The following is a 19,023-nucleotide window of genomic DNA, read 5'->3' as shown; positions in this document are numbered from 1 at the left end:
CTAAGTAAACTCACAGAAGAGTCGAGTCCCTGAAGGATAAGCAATCATTTCTCCATGTGTTCCAATCTAAAAGGTCCCAAATGATAGGCCTTGAAAAGTCTACACCAGCACTTGAAGAATTTAAAAACAAACTAATTGGAAGGAAGAAAGGAAAGAAATGTAAAAACCTAGATTCCCAGGCCCTACTCCTGGAGATTCTGTTTTAATGAGTCTAGAGTGGAAGGCAGGAATCTGTGTTCATTTTCTTTTCCCTCAAAATTTTCCAGGTGATTTATATGTGCAGCCAGTTTGAAAACAACCACTTAAGTCCAATGCTTACCTCTGAAATCAGGACTATGTTTATTCTAAGGCTGTTTATGTTAGAATATTGCACTCTATATATTTCTATCAGCTGCCCTTTTAGAATAAAATAGGATCTAAATAAGCAAATTAACAAAAAAAGACCTACAATGAGCATAAAATTTTTGCAATACCACTTGGCATGTGAGTACTCTGTGTGTGTGTGTGTGTGTGAGAGAGAGAGAGAGAGAGAGAGAGAGAGAGAGAGAGAGATTGAAAAACAGAGAGGCAAAGACAACAAATACAGAGGTAGACAAAGAAAGAGAGACATGGAGAGAGAGACAGAAAAAAAGTCACAGAGATAGGGAAACTGAGAGACAAAGAAACAGAGACATTAGCAGAAAAGCACAAAAAGAGAGAAAGAGACTGAGAATTACAGAGACAGAGAAAGAAATATTGTAAAAGAATCAAATAGGTAAAAAAAAAGAAGCAAATAGGTAAGAGTGACAAAGGCAGAGAGACACACAGGTATAGGGAAAAGACAGAAACACAAGTTAAGATTGGGGAGACAGAAAGACAGTGTTGGGGAGGGAAAGGAACAAACACAGTCAGACAGAGACAGAGCTACAGATAGACAGAAAAGGAGAATGTTAAGAGAGTAAATGACACAGTCATGATGCATTTATTAAAAAGTGATTTGGTTTCAGTTCTGTCACCTGCATCTCTTACCTTCCTGTTTTCCGGGAAGCTGTTTCAAAGAATCTGGTCCTGGAAGCCACTCTGCAAACAGAAGCCAACCAAGTCCCATGAACTGCTCTGAAATATGTGTGAGAACCAATGGCCAATGGAAAGGAGAATAAAATATGAACCAGACAGGCCACCAATATCACACTCTGCCTTAGCTTGCAAAGGATCTGTGTCTGAGGGAAAATCTGCATATCAGAATGTGAAAAGGATTAGACACCAGAGACACCCCCAAGGCTATGGCTGATATCCTCTGCTTCCCCTTGGTTCAGAATGGTCTAAGTATGATATGCATTCAGGCTACTCTTGGGAGAAATAAGTGAAACAAGTTCTTGGTTTCAGAGTATAGCTTTTGGCATTTTGTAAATACACTTAGCTAATCAGTCCAAGTGGTAGAGGCTTTTATTTTCTTACTTCCTCAATTTTACAATTATGAGACAAAAAACACAAGAATAAGGAAAACCAGGAGGCAGTATACTGAGAGGGGTCCCAGGCACTGGCTAAGGAGAGGCCAGCCAGGCTAGTTTTGTGGCCAAGCAAGGCTGGTCCCTGAGAGGTGCTGTGGCCCCATCTTAGCTGCTCTATTCCCGGTTTCTTGGCTTGCAAACCAGCCTCAGGAAGGCCTGCTGGATATCAGTTCTGTTCTTACCCTGTAAGATGCTCTCTGGAGAATGAGAGTCATTTTGGAAAAATTTTAAAATCATACTTTCTCTTTTTTTAAAAAAAAAAGCCTTAAAGTACAAGTAAAATGAACAAACCTGTTCATTAAATTACTTTTAAAACAAGTAGTAATAATAAGATAAAAAATTTCTAGAGCCAAGGAAGCATGGAAGCAGCAGATAATCTTATTACCCTACAGAGATCAGGGTGACTAAGAAAAATGGGTCTCCTATCATGCATTAAGTTTTAAATACTTCAGCTTAGGAAAACTCTCCCAGCCTTAAGTGTTGAGTAGAAAACTCTGAACAGGGCTGGTCTGTGACAGTTCCCTTCACTACTAAGTGAATGATGCCCCAGGGCTGTGCATTGTACACCCTTTACAACCATAATGATAATCTTAAAAGCATTCTTAGTGATCTAAGGTGGGCTCTAGGTCAAGGTTGAAAAACAGCCCTACTTACACGGATGATGGGATTTCCCCTGCATTGCCAGCCATAACATCTGGCTTTGGTTCTGGTTTCTGGGTAGTAGTTGCCCGGCAGGGAGGGTCTGGAGGCCTCACTGGGGGTCGGATGATGGTTGGCTTTTCTCCTGGAGGCCGCACTTTGCTGAAATTGTCAGAGTCTCCTAGAAGAGAGAACAACAAGAACTTGGACAGTTAGCCAAATGGAACACTACTCCTTAAGAGATACCCAATATTGCAGTGATATTGGCCATCTCTCTTGGTCCCCATTTCTTTTTGGTCACTAACAACTCTGGATTAAAAAAGAATTATTCTAGCAGCTATCCCTTCATATAGTCTATGTTTGAACTCCAGCTCTGGAACTTCATATTTGTGTCACCTAGGGTATCAGTTTGCTCAGTCTCAGTTTCTTCAACTATATAAAGACCAATAATACACATAGTAGGTGCTTAGTCAATATCTGATCACTGACTGGATGGATATGAGTTTGAGTAAGCTCCAGGAGTTGGTGATACACAGGGAAGCCTGGCATGCTGCAGTCCATGGGGTCGCAAAGAGTTGGACACGACTGAGTGACTGAACTGAACTGAACTGAGGATATCAATTTGCTCAGTCTCAGTTTCTTCAACTATATAATTAAGACCAATACATTATCTTACAGAGGCATTGAGAGAATTTACTTAGGAACTAACATGTTTGGTATCATGACTGACACATAGCATGTGCTTAGTCAATATCTGATGGTGAATTTGTTATAGTCATCATCACCAAAAAATCAGGTTCTTTTCATTTAAACCTTGACTATTGTAGCAGTCTCCTAACTGAACTTTCTACCTCTATGTCTCTAGTCTCCATGTGACTCAGCACAAAATAAATACACATAATTTTTTTAATAAAACAGTTCTGGCAGGAGTATATTGAAACAGATGCATGCACACATTGCTCGTGGCACTATACAGTGGGCTTTCTCTGTCTAGATTGTCTGACATCAGGAATTCTGGAACAATGTGGATGTAATGCAAAATAATATACATGAGACAGTTCATGCTCATTGATCCAGTTGATCCACTTTGAAGACCAGACCCAAAGAAATTAACCCAAGAGGAAAAAATAAGCAATCAGCACAAAACATGCTTCTTAATAGCAAAAAATCAGACTCAAGCACAAAGGCAAATAATTAAATTCTTACAAGCATTTAACCAATACATATTATGCATGAACTAACAAGGGTTTGGGCTAGGTGAAGAATGTATTCATATAAAATAATATTAACTGAAGAAAAGGCCACAGAAATACTCATGGCCTGATGAACAGCATCTGGAAATAGACACATGTGCAACTATGCAAGGGTATTAGCAGATTTTGATATTCACTCAATTTTTGTCAGTAAACCTTGATAATCATTTTTTCTTCTACAAAACTTTTTAAGGTAAATGTAAAAAATATCAACTTTCATCCATAATCCTTAAGTATTTGCAAATTGTTTTTCTTCTCCTTAAAGGTTTTCTCAGTGGCTATAAAATGTACAGGATAAAGTTCAAACTCCCTAGCAAAAATTCAAGGCCCTCTATGAGTTGGTCCCAAATTATTATCCCAGGCACTAACACTGGACTTTAACTCCAGCTCTACTTTTGTTAAACCAGTCTCCTCAATGGCCCTATCAAAGCAATCCCCTGGTTCTTACTTCTAGATGATATAGTATGATACAGTGTGGATAGTACAGAGTCTTGAGTTGGGCAGATCTGGTTTTCAGGCCTTGTTCTGCTACTTCTAAGCTGTGAGACCCTGGACAGTTATTTCAACTCTTTGACTATCAAGGTATTCATCTGAGAAATGGGTATAATAACCCCTCCTCACATGGTAGTTGTAAGAACTAAATTAGATGGTTGACAGAGAGCACCTAGCTGACAGCTGGGATAAGTAAGCGTTAGACTCTGCCCTGCTTCTTGTCTGATATATACCCCTGTTTTCATGTTTGATCTGTATTGAAAGAAAAAGAAAAGAAAGAAAGTGAAGTCACTTAGTCGTGTCCTACTCTTCGCGACCCCGTGGACTGTAGCCTACTGTGGACTGCAGGCTCCTCTGTCCATGGGATTCTCCGGGCAAGAATACTGGAGTGGGTTGCCATTTCCTTCTCCAGGGGATCTTCCTGATCCAGGTATCAAACCTGGGTGTCCCGTGTTGCAGGCAGACGCTTTACCCTCTGAGCCACCAGGGAAGCCTGATCTGTACTAAAACCACCCCTAAACACTCAGCTCAAATCTCAATCCTCTGAACACTCCACCTGGCATAGGTAATTTCCATCCATGTAAATACTCATAAAGTACATATATTGCTCTGTAGGGTTTTTTCATTCCTCTGGCTAGTCATTCTGTTGAGGGAGACAGATATGAAAAAAATGATAATGATAATATAGTATGATTGGTGCTCTAATGGTGATATGAGCCAAGTACTATTCAGTCACACACAGAGAAATTCTGTCTCCCCATCTAGGCTGTATCTTACATTTCTGGACACACCATTCCCCTTAGCACCAGGTCATGTACACAGAATTGTAGCTAAATAATGACCAAAATAATAATAACAATAATAATCTAATTTTTCTAAAATGTTATACCATTCAAAGTACTCTTCCAGATAACTATTGATGTTCACAATAAGCTTGTGAGGAAAGAATGGTAGATGGGCCTTATCTTCTCCATTTTACAGAGAAGTAAACTAAGGTTTGGAAAGGTGAACTCACTCATCCACAATCACATAATTAGGTAAGTGGTAGAGAGAGAACTAAGACTTATAACTCCTATTTCTGCATCCACTGTTCTTCCCAGTGTTTGCTGTTTTGTTGTTAGTAGCAGTAGTAAAAGTGAAGTGAGTCAGAAAGAGAAAGATAAATATCGTATTTTAATGCACATACATGGAATCTAGAAAAATGGTACTGAAGAATTTATTTACAGGGCAGCAATGGAGAAACAGACATAGAGAATAGACTATGGACATGGGGAGAGGGGAGAAGAGGGTGAGATGTATGGAAAGAATAACACGGAAACTTACATTACCATATGTAAAATAGATATCCAATGGGAATTTGCTGTATGGCTCAGGAGACTCAAACAGGGGCTCTGTATCAATCTACAGGGGTGGGATGGGGAGGGAGGTGGGGGGAAGGTTCAAATAGGAGGGGGTGTATGTATACCTATGGCTGATTCATGCTGAGGTTTGATAGAAAACAACAAAATTCCTTAAAGCAATTATCCTTCAATAAAAATAAATTTAAAAGGAAAATGTTATAAATGATAACAATAATGATAATGATAATGATAATAAAATAAGTGGTAAAAATTTAGCTAACTTTTTTTATTGAACACTTGCTCTGTTCTAGATGCTATCATACTATACTCAGTGCTTTATGCACATATTCTCATTTAACACTAGCCATAACCCTGAAAGATAAAAAGTATTATACCTGTTCTACAGCTGAAGAAACAGAGAGATGAGAAGTAACCTCATAGTTAATTGGCAATAGATTCTGGCCTATCTACTTTCCAAAGCCCAAGTACTCACAAGTACCAGTGGTTTTCAACCCTGGCTAAACATACAGAACATTGAAATTATATAGTACTGGGGACCCAATCACCAGAGATACCAGTTTAATTGATTAGGGTAGGACCTGGGTATGGATATTTTCTAAAAGTTCCCCAAGTGATGCTATGTATAGACATAGTTAAGAACCTCTAGCCACATGATGGTGCTTGCTCACCTGCAGATCAGATTATAACAGCTGACAACACTGTTCCATTTCTACTGGTTGCTGGAGTGAGTACTGGATAGGAAGCATACACTTCAGTCAGAGTCAGAAAACATTTCTACCTGAAGCTGTATCCACCCTAAGGCTATCATTTCCTTTGATGAGAGAACTGGATGACACTCCCTGAAACATGAAACCCATTCATTTGCCAGTTGCAGGCACAGGCAAACAGACATCAACCCAAGGCCTTGGAAAACAAATGTCATTAGACTTGCATCTTCCTAGGCTCTTTATGAAAGTGAAAGTCACTAATTCATGTCCGACTCTTTGTGACCCCATTGACTGTAGCCTGCCAGGCTCTTCTGTCCATGGAATTCTCCAGGCCAGAATAAGGGAGTGAGTAGCCACTCCCTTCTCCAGGGGATTTTCCCAATTCTGGGATCAAAGCCAGGTCTCCCACATTGCAGGTGGATTCTTTACCATCTGAGCCACCAGGGAAGCCTGAGAATACTGGAGTGGGTAGCCTATCCCTTCTCAAGGGGATATCCCCCACCCAGGAATTGAACCATGGTGTCCTGCATTGCAGGCGGATTCTTTACCAGCTCAGCTGCCAGACTCTTTATTGGGAGCTACAAATTGATGTTTCATTATAAGTCGAACTTTGAAGTAGTAGCAAAGGGCTTTCTTGGTTGAAAGACCCCAGTGATGTTCTCTCCTACCTCTAAAGTGCCACAGCAAAGCCACAAGTCAAACTGAGGCAGGGATGGAAGAGTAATAATACCCGGGAGTCAAGAGACCTAGATTCCAATATTAACATTAAAACTAACTTGCTGTGTGACTTTGAATGGATCATTTCCCTACCTTTACAATGTGGACTTGGACTGCTTTCCAGATCAATGGGTCCATGATATAAGTCTATAAGCCTATATCTTTCCCTGCTGACCTTCATATGCTACTCTAAAAGCCTGTTCTGATCATGTACCTAACCAGTTTGAAAAAAAAAAAAAATCTCCAGATAGCTGGATAGGTAGATAATAGTTAGATTTCACAGCTCCCTGTTATCTGCAGTTTAAGCGCAAGCATTTTTTAAATTAATTAATTTATTTATTTTACTTTACAACATTGTATTGGTTTTGTCATACATTGACTTGAATCCATAGCACAAACATTTTTAAACCTGGAATTCATTACCTTCTTCAGTCTCAATTCAACTGATCATTCTGGTCTACCTTTCCACCATTCCTCTTCACATATCTTATAGTCCACACAAATAGCATTACTTCTTGCTCCATGTATACATCCTACAATTAATAATCTCTTTCTCAGATGCCCTCTACCCGTTCTTATATACTGCAATTTGCATCATCCATCAAGATTCAACTTAAGTTTCATATCTTTTGGAAGCCTAATATGCTGCAAATTCCTCTCTCTCACTCTTACAGCACTAATCACCTTGTACTTTGATTCAGGGCTCTTTGTTTTGTTGGCTCTACCTCCCCGATTAAGATGGAGCAACCTGAGAGCTAGATCTAGGTGAGATTCCTCTCTGTATTCAGCAAGGGCCCAAGTACACTGCCTTGCATGTAGATGCTATTTAATACTCACTGAGAAAAGAAAAAAATGTATCTCAGTCCATTAGAAGGACAACGGGAAAAGCTTTTCTTTTTGAAGTCCCCATTTGTGTCATCTGTGACACACAAACATGATATATCCAAATTTGAGGGTTATTCTAAAATATAAACTGAAAGGTATTCAGTGTATTGAGTGTTTCTTGAGCAGTTTTGTGCCCAGCCTTATGCTATCACAAGAGATGCAAACAAATTATTTGACATAGACTTCGCCATCCAGGGACTTCCCTGGTGGCTCAGACGGTAAAAAGCGTCTGCCTACAATGCGGGAGACCCGGGTTCAATCCCTGGGTTAGGAAGATCTCCTGGAGAAGGAAATGGCAACCCACTCCAGTATTCTTGCCTGGAAAATCCCATGGATGGAGAAGCTTGATAGGCCCCAGTCTATGGGATCGCAAAGAGTCAGACTCGACTGAGCGACTTCACTCACTTTGCCATCCAGGGGCTTAAAACTGAGTTGAAGAATGAGTCATCCCATAGAAAATAAGCATGAATATTGTAACTCAGCATCCACACAAAAGAGTCAAACTTGGGTGCCAAAAGAAATGAGTTAAGGGAGAGTTCCCTGGGGCAGGATTGTGAAAAGGCTGGACTTTGAGGAAGATCGCTAAGAGGCCTTCCTTGCCCCTTCCCCTTATCAATGGTCCTCCTATTTCTGAGTGTTTGGCATGGTCACAGATAGGTTGAGGGTGGAAAAAGTAGCTCTGAGCTCTTTTATAACCTCTACATTTAGAGCTTGAGGCTTCTCATCAGCTCTAGAATATAGAAGAGTAAACATCTACCATCTTCCATGCCTGCCATTTCCTAGGAGGCTGTTACCCAATCAGTAGCACTATCGTTTTTTGAACTTCTCTTATATTACCAGATGTTCTGTATACCTAATCTTACTTAAACACACACACACACACACACACACACACAATCTTGCTTGCAATATAGGCATTGTCTTCACTTACAGTTGAGAAAACTGGCTCAGAGAAGTGAAGTTTACCTAATTAAGATAATGTAGTTAGTAACTGGATTCCTGTAAAATCAAAACAAATGCTACCTTAAACTGAGTACTCCTTATGTGCTAACTATATAGTATCTCATTTCATCATTATAGCAATCCTATACACATAATATCTTAATTTTACAAGTTAGAAAACTGGGCTCAGAGAGGCTGTGACTTCTCCAAGGTCCCAGAACTAGGATGAAGCAGGACCAGGATTCAAACTCACATCTCAGAGACTCTGGAGCCTAAGTCACACCTGAGACTTCACTAAGCCTTTTCAGCTTAGTGGTATTTATACCAAATCGTACTTCCTTATAATTTATGTTTAACCTTGGACTTTAACATGACTTTTACTATAAATTTGATCTGCCTCTCCAGCTCAACTTATTCCCTCCCTCCCCATTCTCTATCAAATGACCATAACTAAAGAATCATCACATTTATAGATTTCTTAGGGCTTGAGTAGCCCTCATTGTCAACAAAAGAGTCTGAAACGCAGTACATGGGTGCAATGTCAAAAAAGACAGAATGAGCTTGGTTCATTGTCAAGGTAAACCATTCAACATCACAGTTGCTGTTGTACAGTCACTCAGGTGTGTCTGAACTTTGTGACCCCATGGACTGCAGCACTCCAGGCTTCTCTGCCCTTCACCATCTCCCAGAGTTTGCTCAAACTCATGTCCATTGTGTCAGTGATGCCATCCAGCCATCTCATCCTTTGTGGTCAACATCACAATAATCCAAGTCTATGTCCCAACCACTAATGATGGAGAAGCTGAAGTCGAACAGTTCTATTAAGACCTTCAAGACCTTATGAAACTAACACCAAAAAGTGATGTCCCTTTCATCAGAGGGAACTGGAATGCAAAAGGAGGATGTCAAGAGATACCTGGAGTAACAAGCAAGTTTGGCTTTAGAGTACAAAATGAAGCAGGGCAAAGGCTAACAGAGTTTTGCCAAGAGAACACACTAGTCACAGCAAACACCCTCTTCCAATAGCACAAGAGAAGACACTACACATTGACATCACCAGATGGTCAATACATAAATCAGATTGATTATATTCTTTGCATCTGAAGATGGAGAGGCTGTATATACCCAGCAAAAACAAGACCTGGAGCTGACTGTGGCTCAGATCATGAGCTCCTTATTGAAAAATTCAGGCTTAAATTGAAAGAGGTAACTGGTTGGATGGTATCACTGACTCAATGGACATGAGTTTGAGCAAACTCCAGGAAATAGTGAAGGACAGGGAAGGCTGGCATGCTGCAGTCCATGGTGTTGCAAAAGGTTGGACATGACTTAGTGACTGAACAACAACAACAAAGTGAGAAATTGATAGCAACACAGTAATTGTAGGGGACTTTAACTCCTCACTTACATCAATGAATAGATCATCCATACAGAAAGTCAACAAGGAAATAGAAGTCTTAAATGAAACAGTAGACCAGATTGACTTAATAGGTTCGTACACAACATTCCATCTAAATGTAGCAGAATATATTTTCCTCTCAAGTTCACATGGAACATTCTCAAGGAAAGACTATATGTTGGGACAAAAAACAAGTCTCAATAAATTTAAGAAAATTGAAATCTTATCAGGCACCTTTTCCAATCATAGTGGAATGAAACTAGTAATCAACTACAAGAATCTTTAAGAATTATAAATATGTGGAGCATGAACAACATACTGCTGAACAACTATTGAGATTACAAAGAAATCAAAGTAGAAGTTGAAAAATCACCTGAAGACAAGTAAAAGTGAAAACGTGGCATACTTAAATATATTAGCTGCAGCAAAAGTGGTACTAGAGAGAAGTTTATAGCAATAGAGGCTACCCCAAGATATAAATTTAGGGCTTCCCTTGTGGTTCAGTGGTAAAGAATCTGCCTGCCAATGCAGGGACACAGGTTTGATCTCTGGTCTAGGAAGATCTCACATGCCACAGAGCAACTAAGCCCATTCATCACAACTATTGCACCTGTGCTCTAAAGCCCAGGAACCACAACTACTGAGCTCAAGTGCTGCAACTACTGAAGCTTCAATGCCCTAGAGCCCATGTCAGCAACAAGCGAAGCCACTGTAATGAGAAGCCTGTACACTGCAACTGGAGAGTAGTCCCCTCTTGCTGCAACTAAAGAAATGTCCACACAGCAATGAAGACTGAGCACAACCAAAAATAAATAATAAACAAAGAAAGAAACTTTTAAAAACAGAAATAATAAATCTCAAAGAAACTATCTAACCTTACACATAAATGAACTAGAAAAAGAAAAGGGAAAAAATGAAGCCCAAAATCAGTACAAGAAAATAAATATAAAGATCAGAGTGGAAGTAAATTGAAACAGAGACCAAAAAGGTCAAAGAGACTAACAGCTGGTTCTTTGAAATAATAAAAAAAAAAAATATATTAACAAACCTTTAGCTGGACACTAAGAAAAAAAGAAAAGCCTCTGATAAATAAAATTAGAAATGAAAGAACAGAAATAATAATAACAGATACCACAGAAGTACAAATAATTGTAAGGCAATGATATGAACAGCTAAATGTATATGTCAACAAATTGCCCAACCTAGAAGAAATGGACAAATTCTTTGAATTCCAATCTTCCAAGACTAAGTCATGAATAAATAGAAAAATCTGAATAGACTGATCACTAATACAGAGATTAAAACAGTAAACAACACCTCTAATAATCAAGGATGCATGAGACAAGTGCTCGGGCCTGGTGCATTGGGAAGACTCAGAGGGATCGGGTGGAGAAGGAGGTGGGAGGGGGGATCGGGATGGGGATTACATGTAAATCCATGATTGATTCATGTCAATGTATGACAAAAACCACTACAATATTGTAATTAGCCTCCAACTAATAAAAATAAATGGAAAAAAAAAAGTTCATGACCAGACAGCTTCCCAGGTGGTTTATACCAAACATTCAAAAGCAATGTAATATGTATTTTCCTCAAGTTTTTCTAAAAAATTAAAGAGGAGGAAACACTTCCTAACTTATTTCACAAGGCAAACATTATCCTGATACCAAAACCAAACAAGGACAACACACACACACACACACACTCTTACAGGCCATTATCCCTTACAAACATGGATGTAAAAATTCTCAATAAAATATTAGCAAATCAAATACAATACATTAAAAATATCAAACAACATGATCCAGTGAGATTTATTCCAGGGATGCAAGGATAGTTCATTATGTGTAAATCAATCAACGTTTACATCACATTAACAAAATGAAAAATAAAAAATATCATCTCAGTAGAGGCAGAAAAAGTATTTGACAAGATTCAATACTCACAGATGATAAAAATTCTCAACAAAATGGGTATAGAAGTAAGTACTTCAACATAGTGAAGGTCATCCCAGTGCACCAGCCCTGAGCACTTGTCTCATGCATCCAACCTGGACTGGCGATCTGTTTCACACTTGATAATATATATGTTTCGATGCTGTTCTCTCAGATCATCCCACCCTCGCCTTCTCACATAGAGTCCAAAAGTCTGTTCTATACATGTGTCTCTTTTTCTGAGGTGGGAGGGGGATTCAGGATAGGGAACACATGTAAATCCATGGCTGATTCATGTCAATGTATGGCAAAAACCACTACAATATTGTAAAGTAATTAGCCTCCAACTAATAAAAATAAATGGGAAAAAAAAAACATAGTGAAGGTCATAGACTACATATTATATATATATAGCTAACATCATACTCAATGGTGAAAAAACTGAAAGCTATCCCTTCAAAAAAAGGAGTAAGACAAGGATGCACACTCTCATCACTGTTATTAAACATAAAATTGGAAGTCTTAGCCAGAGCAATTAGGCAAGAAAAATAAATAAAATGCATCTAAATTGGAAAGGGAAAAGTAAAACTACCACTATTTGAGGATGATATTGTTTTATCTAAAGAAAATTCTAAAGATTCCATCAAAGAGATATTTTCATTGATAAACAAAATGCAATAAAATGAAAATAAACAAAGATGAGCTTTGGCAAATTAAAAAAACTTGAAATGATATCAAGCGTCTTTCTAGATCAAAATGCTAGGAGATTAGAAATAAACTGCAAGGAAAAATTATAAAAAACACAAACACATGGCAGTTAAACAACAACAAATGAGTCACTGAAGGAATCAAAGAGGAAATTAAAAATACATAGAGACATATGAAAATGAAAGTGCAACTGCCCAAAACCTGTGGGGCGCAGCAAAAGCAGTTCTTACCTCAAGAAACAAAAAAAATCTCAAACAACCTAACCTCACACCTAAAACAACTAGAGAAAAAAGAACAGAAAACCCTACAGTTAATAGAAGGAAAGAAATCATAAAGATCAGAGCAGAAATAAATGAAGTAGAGACAAAGAAAACAACTGAAAAGATCAATGAAACTAAAATCTTGTTCCTTGAAAAGATAAACAAAATTGATAAACTTTTAGTCAAACTCATCAAGAAAAAAAGGGAGAGTACTCAAATCAACAAAATTTGAAATGAAAATGGAGCAGTTACAATTGATCCATAGAAATATCAAGGATCATAAGAGACTACTATGAGAAACTGTATGCCTATAAAATGGACAACCTTGAAGAAATGGACACATTTTTAGAAAGGTACAATCTCCCAAGATTGAACCAAGAAGAGATAGAAAATATGGACAGATGAATCACAAGTACTGAAATTGAAACTATGATTGAAAAACTCTCAACAAAAGTCCAGGACCTAAGGGCTTCACATCAGGTGAATTATATCAAACATCTAGAGAAGGGTTAAAGCCTATCCTTCTCAAACTTTTTTTTAAAAAAAGAATGCAGAAGATAGGAAACTTCCAAATTCATTCTATGAGGCCATCATCACCCTGATATCAAAATGAAAAACATATACCAAAAAAATAAAATTACAGGCCAATATCACTGATAGCTCTAGTGGAAAAGAACCCATCTGCCAATGCAGGAGACCTAAGAGATGTGGGTTTGATCCCTGGTTCAGGAACATCCCTGGGAGGAGGGCATGACAACCTTCCAGCATTCTTGCCTGTGGAATCCCATGGACAGAGGAGCCTGGTGGGCTATGGTCCATAGGATCAAAAACAGTTGGACACAACTGAAGCAACTTAGCATGCACACATGCATCACTGATAAACACAGATGCAAAAATCCTAAACTAGCAATACTAGCAATCTGAATTCAACAATACATTAAAAAGATCATACAACATGATCAAGTGGTTTTCATCCCAGGGGTGCAGAGTTTTCAATATCTGCAAATCAATAAATGTGATAAACCACATCAACAAATTGAGGAATAAAAACCATATGATCATCTCAATAAATGCAGGAAAAGCTTTTGACAAATTACAGCACCCATTTATGATAAAAATCGTTGCAGAAAGTTGGCACAGAAAGAACATACCTCAACATAATAAAGGCTATATATGACAAACCTACAGCTAACATCATACTTAAAGGTGAAATGCTGCAGGCATTTCCTCTAAGTCAGGGCCAAGACAAGGAAGTTCACTCTTACCACTTTTATTCAACAGTTTTGGAAGTCCTAGATACAGAAATCAGAGAAGAAAAAGAAGTAAAGGGAATTCAAATTGGAAAAGAAGTTAAATCACCACTCTTTGCAGATGACATGATACTATAAATAGAATACCCGAAAGATGACACCAGAAAACTACTAGCGCTAATCAATGAATTTGGTAAAGTTGCAGGTTACACAGAAATCTTTCGCATTTCTATACACTAACAAGGAAAGATCAGAAAGAGAAATTCAAGAAACAATTCCATTTACCATCACATCAAAAAGATCAAAATAACTAGAAATAAATCTACCTAAGGAGTAAAAAGACCTGTACTCCAAAAACTGTAAGATGCTGATGAAAGAAATTGAAGAAGACACACACAGATGGAAAGATATTCCATGCTCATGGATTGGAAAACTCACTTTGTCAAAATGACTATACTACTCAAGGCAATCTACAGACTCAACACAATCCCTATCAAATTACCAATGATATTTTTTCACAGAGCTAGAACAGAAAATCTCAAGATATTTATGTAGACACAAAAGACCCTGAATAGCCAAAGCAATCTTGAGAAAGAGCTGGAGGAATCAGGTTCCCTGACTTCAGACTATACTATAAAGTTACTGTTATCAAAACAGCATGGTACTGGCACAAAAATAGAAATATAGTCCAAGGAACAGGATAGAAAACCCAGAAATAAACCCTTGCATCTATGGTCAATAATTTATGATGAAGGAAGCAGGACTACACAATGCTTGAAGGAAACTCTCTTCAACAAATGGTGCTGGGAAAACTGGAAAGGTACATGCAAAAATGAAATTAGATCATTCTTTAACACCATACACAAAGAAGGCTCAAAATTTATTAAAGATATGAATGTGAAATCAGACACTATAAAACTCCTAGGGGAAAACATAGGCAGAACACTCTCTGACATAAATTGCAGCAATATCTTTTTTTTATCCAACTCCCAAAATAATGGAAATTAAAACAAAAATAAACAAATGGGACCTACTTAAAAGATTTTGCATGGCAATGGAAACAATAAAAAATGAAAAGACAATCCACAGGTTGGGAGAAAATATTTGCAAATGATGTGACTCACAAGGGATTAGACTCCAACATTTACAAACAGCTCATGACACTTAACAGCATCAAAACAAACAATCCAATCAACAAATGGGTAGAAGACCTAAGTAGACATTTCTTCACAGAATACATACAAATGGTCAAGAGGCACATGAAAAGATGTTCAACATTGCTGTTTATTAAAGTAATGCAAATCAAAACTACCATGAGTTATCACCTCATATCAGCCAGAATGGCTGTCATCAAAAAATCCACAAACAATAAATGCTAGAGAGGGTGTGGAGAGACGGGAACCCTCTTGCACTGTTGGAATGAATGCAAATTGGAAAAGGCACTATGGAGAATGGTATGGAGGTTCTTTAAAAAACTAAAAATTGAGCTACCATATGACCCTGCAATCTAACTCCTGGGCATACATCCAGAGAAAAATATGATCCAAAAGGATACATGCACCCTAACATTGCAGCACTGTTTACAATAGCCAAAACATGAAAGCAACCTAAATGTCCACCCATAGAGAAAGAGATAAAGATATGGTACATATAATAAATGGAATATTACTCAGCCATTAAAAAGAATGAAAGTGCCATTTGCAGCAACATGAATGGATCTAGAGATAGTCATACTGAGTGAAGTAAGTCAGAGAGAGAAGGAGAAATACCATATGACATCCATTATATGTGGATTCTAAGAACAAATGATACAGATGAACTTGCAACACAGAAAGAGACTCATAGACTGAGAGAATTAATTTATGGTTGCTGGTGGGAGGGATGGGGAGAACTTTGTGATGGACATGTACACTCTGCTATATTTAAAGTGGATAACCAGCAAGGACCAACTGTATAGCACATGAAACTCTTATCAATGCTATGTGGCAACCTGGATGGGAGAGGAATTTGGGGAAGAATAGATACATGTATATGTATGGCTGAGTCCCTTTGTTGTTCACTTGAAATGATCATAACATTGCTAACCATCTATACCACAATTTAAAATAAAGTTTAAAAAAATACATCAGAAGGGAGGAGCCAAGATGGCGGAGGAGTAGGACGGGGAGACCACTTTCTCTCCTACAAATTCATCAAAAGAATAACTGAATGCAGAGCAAACCTCACAAAACAACTTCTGATCGCTAGCTGAGGTCATCAGGCGCCCAGAAAAGCAGACCATTGTCTTCGAAAGGAGGTAGGACAAAATATAAAGGATAAAAAGTGAGACAAAAGAGCTAAGGACGGAGCCCCGTCCCGGGAAGGGAGTCTTAGGCGGCCTTGCTTGGGCTAGGGTCCGGGCCTGAGTGCCCTGAGGACAATCGGAGGGAGCTTCTGTGAGGTGCCAACTTGAACTGTGGGAGACCAAGGGGGAGAGAGTTGACCGGCCGGAACACACTGCCGGCCGTTCGCAGAACAAAGGGACGGAGAAAGTCCCAAGAAGAGGTCGCAGGCTGCGGACCCGCCCAGCCCCGCCGGAGGCAGGAGGCAGGGGGGAGGGGAAGGTCGCGGCGAGACACAGGGCGCAGGCACCCGACCGGCGCGGGCGGGGACTGGGGCTGGGGACGCAGAGGGCGGAAGGCGCGCGCACCCGACTGGCGTCAGCGGAAACTGAGACTGGGTCCGCGGAAGGGAGTGGGCGTGCCACACCTGGGGAGAGTGCGCCCACCAAGCCCCTGGCTGCCTGGACCGCTCTGACGGGGAAGGCACAGAGAGCAGGCGCAGCTTTTCCTTCCGCGCTTTTGTGTAACACCCGAGGGCTGGAACCTAGCGCAGCGCGGGGGCGCTCCATATAGAACAGCCGGGAGCCTGAGCAGCGGCAGACGGAGAAAGCAGCGTCAGCCCCTCCCGGCAGCGCCAGCCCGCCCACGCAGGGCCAGCCCCTCCCCGCAGCGCCAGCCCCGCCCCGCAGCGTCAGCCCCGCCCCGCAGCGTCAGCCCCTCCCAGCAGCACAACGGAACTAGCTGACTGAATAAGAGTCCACCTCCGCCCGCCTGTGTCAGGGCGGAAATGAGGCTCTGAAGAGACCGGCAAACAGAAGCCAAATAAACAAAGGGAACCGCTTCAGAAGGGACTGGTGCAACAGATTAAAATCCCTCTAGAAAACACCGACTTCACTGGAAGGGCCCTGTAGATATCGAGAAGTGTAAGCTGGAACGAGGAGCTATCTGAAACTGAGCCGAACCCACACTGACCGCAGCAGCTCCAGAGAAACTCCTAGATATATTTTTACTTTTTTTTTCTAAAAAAGAAAAAAAAAAAAATTTTTTTTTCTTTTTATATTTTTTCTTTTTTATTTTTTCTCTTTTATTTTCCTTTAAAATTCCCTATTACTCCCCCATTACTCCTTAACTTTTATTTACATAGATTTTTACGATTTTTTTAATTAGGGGAAAAAAAAATTTTTTTTCTTTCTTTTTTTTTTTTTTTGTTTTTTTTTCTTTTTTTTCTTTTTCTTTTTTTTCTTTTTTTCTCTTTTTTTTTCTTTCCGTTTTCTCTTTTATTTTCTATTTTTCTTTTTCTCTTATTTCTTTTAAAGTCCTCTAGTACTCCTCTACTACTCTTCATTTTCATTTTCACTACACTATAACCTTACCAAAAAAAAAAAAGAGAAGCCCTATCTTTAAACCGAAGATTATTCTCTCCCAATCTTGACTCTCTGTTTTCTACCTCAGAACACCTCTATTTCCTCCTTTCCCCTTCTCTTCCCAATCCAATTCTGTGAATCCTTGTAGGTGTCTGAGATACGGAGAACACTCTGGGAACAGACAGCTGCGTAGATCTGTCTCTCTCCTCTTGAGTCCCCCTTTTTCTCCTCCTGCTCATCTCTATCTCCCTCCTCCCTTTTCTCCTGTTCATGTAACACTGTGAACCTCTCTGGGTGTCCCTAACAGGGGAGAATCTTTTCGCCATTAACCTAGAAGTTTTATTATCAGTGCTGTATAGTTGGAGAAGTCCTGAGACTACAGGAAGAATAAAACTGAAATCCAGAGGCAGGAAACTTAAGCCCAAAACCTGAGAACACCAGAAAACTCCTGACTACATGGAACTTTAAGCAATAAGTGACCATCCAAAAGCCTCCATACCTACACTGAAACCAACCACCACCCAAGAGCCAGTAAGTTTTAGAGCAAGACATACCATGCAAATTCTCCAGCAACACAGGAACATAGCCCCGAATGTCAACATACAGACTGCCCAAGGTGACACCTAACACATAGACCCATCTCAAAACTCATTACTGGGCACTCCATTGCTCTCCAAAAAGAAGAAATCAAGTTCCACGCACCAGAACACTGACGCAAGCTTCCCTAACCGGGAAACCTTGACAAGCCAATCGTCTAACCCCACCCACTGGGTAAATCCTCCACAATAAAAAGGAACCACAGACCTCCAGAATACAGAAAGTCCACTCCAGACACAGCAATCTAAACAAGATGAAAAGGCAAAGAAATACCCAACAGGTAAAGGAACATGAAAAATGCCCACCAAGTCAAACAAAAGAGGAGGAGATAGGGAATCTACCTGAAAAAGAATTTAGAATAATGATAATAAAAATGATCCAAAATCTTGAAAACAAAATGGAGTTACAGATAAATAGCCTGGAAACAAAGATTGAAAAGATTCAAGAACTGTTTAATAAAGACCTAGAAGAAATAAAAAAGAGTCAATTAAAAATGAACAATGCAATGAATGAGATCAAAAACACTTTGGAGGGAACCAAGAGTAGAATAACGGAGGCAGAAGATAGGATAAGTGAGGTAGAAGATAAAATGGTGGAAATAAATGAAGCAGAGAGGAAAAAAGAAAAAAGGATCAAAAGAAATGAGGACAACCTCAGGGACCTCTGGGACACTGTGAAACGCCCCAACATTCGAATCATAGGAG

The 19,023-nt window shown here is 39.4% G+C and overlaps 1 protein-coding gene across 7 annotated transcripts in view; it reads right to left on the bottom strand.

Moving 5' to 3' along the window:
• Window positions 1-19,023, bottom strand: part of OPHN1 (oligophrenin 1) — a 630,229-nt gene that overhangs the window by 23,486 nt on the left and 587,720 nt on the right. For 5 of the 7 annotated variants that reach the window (XM_043895949.1, XM_043895948.1, XM_043895943.1 and 2 more), the window contains 2 exons: window positions 2,145-2,310; window positions 1,009-1,095 (listed from right to left, as the gene is read on the bottom strand). In XM_043895949.1, the coding sequence (XP_043751884.1) occupies window positions 1,009-1,095; window positions 2,145-2,310 (253 nt within the window). The remainder of the gene's footprint in view (window positions 1-1,008; window positions 1,096-2,144; window positions 2,311-19,023) is intronic. The other 2 variants (XM_043895947.1, XM_043895946.1) reach the window with 1 other exon arrangement.

The sequence above is a fragment of the Cervus elaphus genome, chromosome X, assembly GCF_910594005.1.
Source record: "Cervus elaphus chromosome X, mCerEla1.1, whole genome shotgun sequence".
NCBI classification, from domain to species: domain Eukaryota; kingdom Metazoa; phylum Chordata; class Mammalia; order Artiodactyla; family Cervidae; genus Cervus; species Cervus elaphus.
The sequence above is the reverse complement of the archived record's forward strand: the minus strand, read 5'-3'. Positions and strand labels throughout refer to the sequence as shown.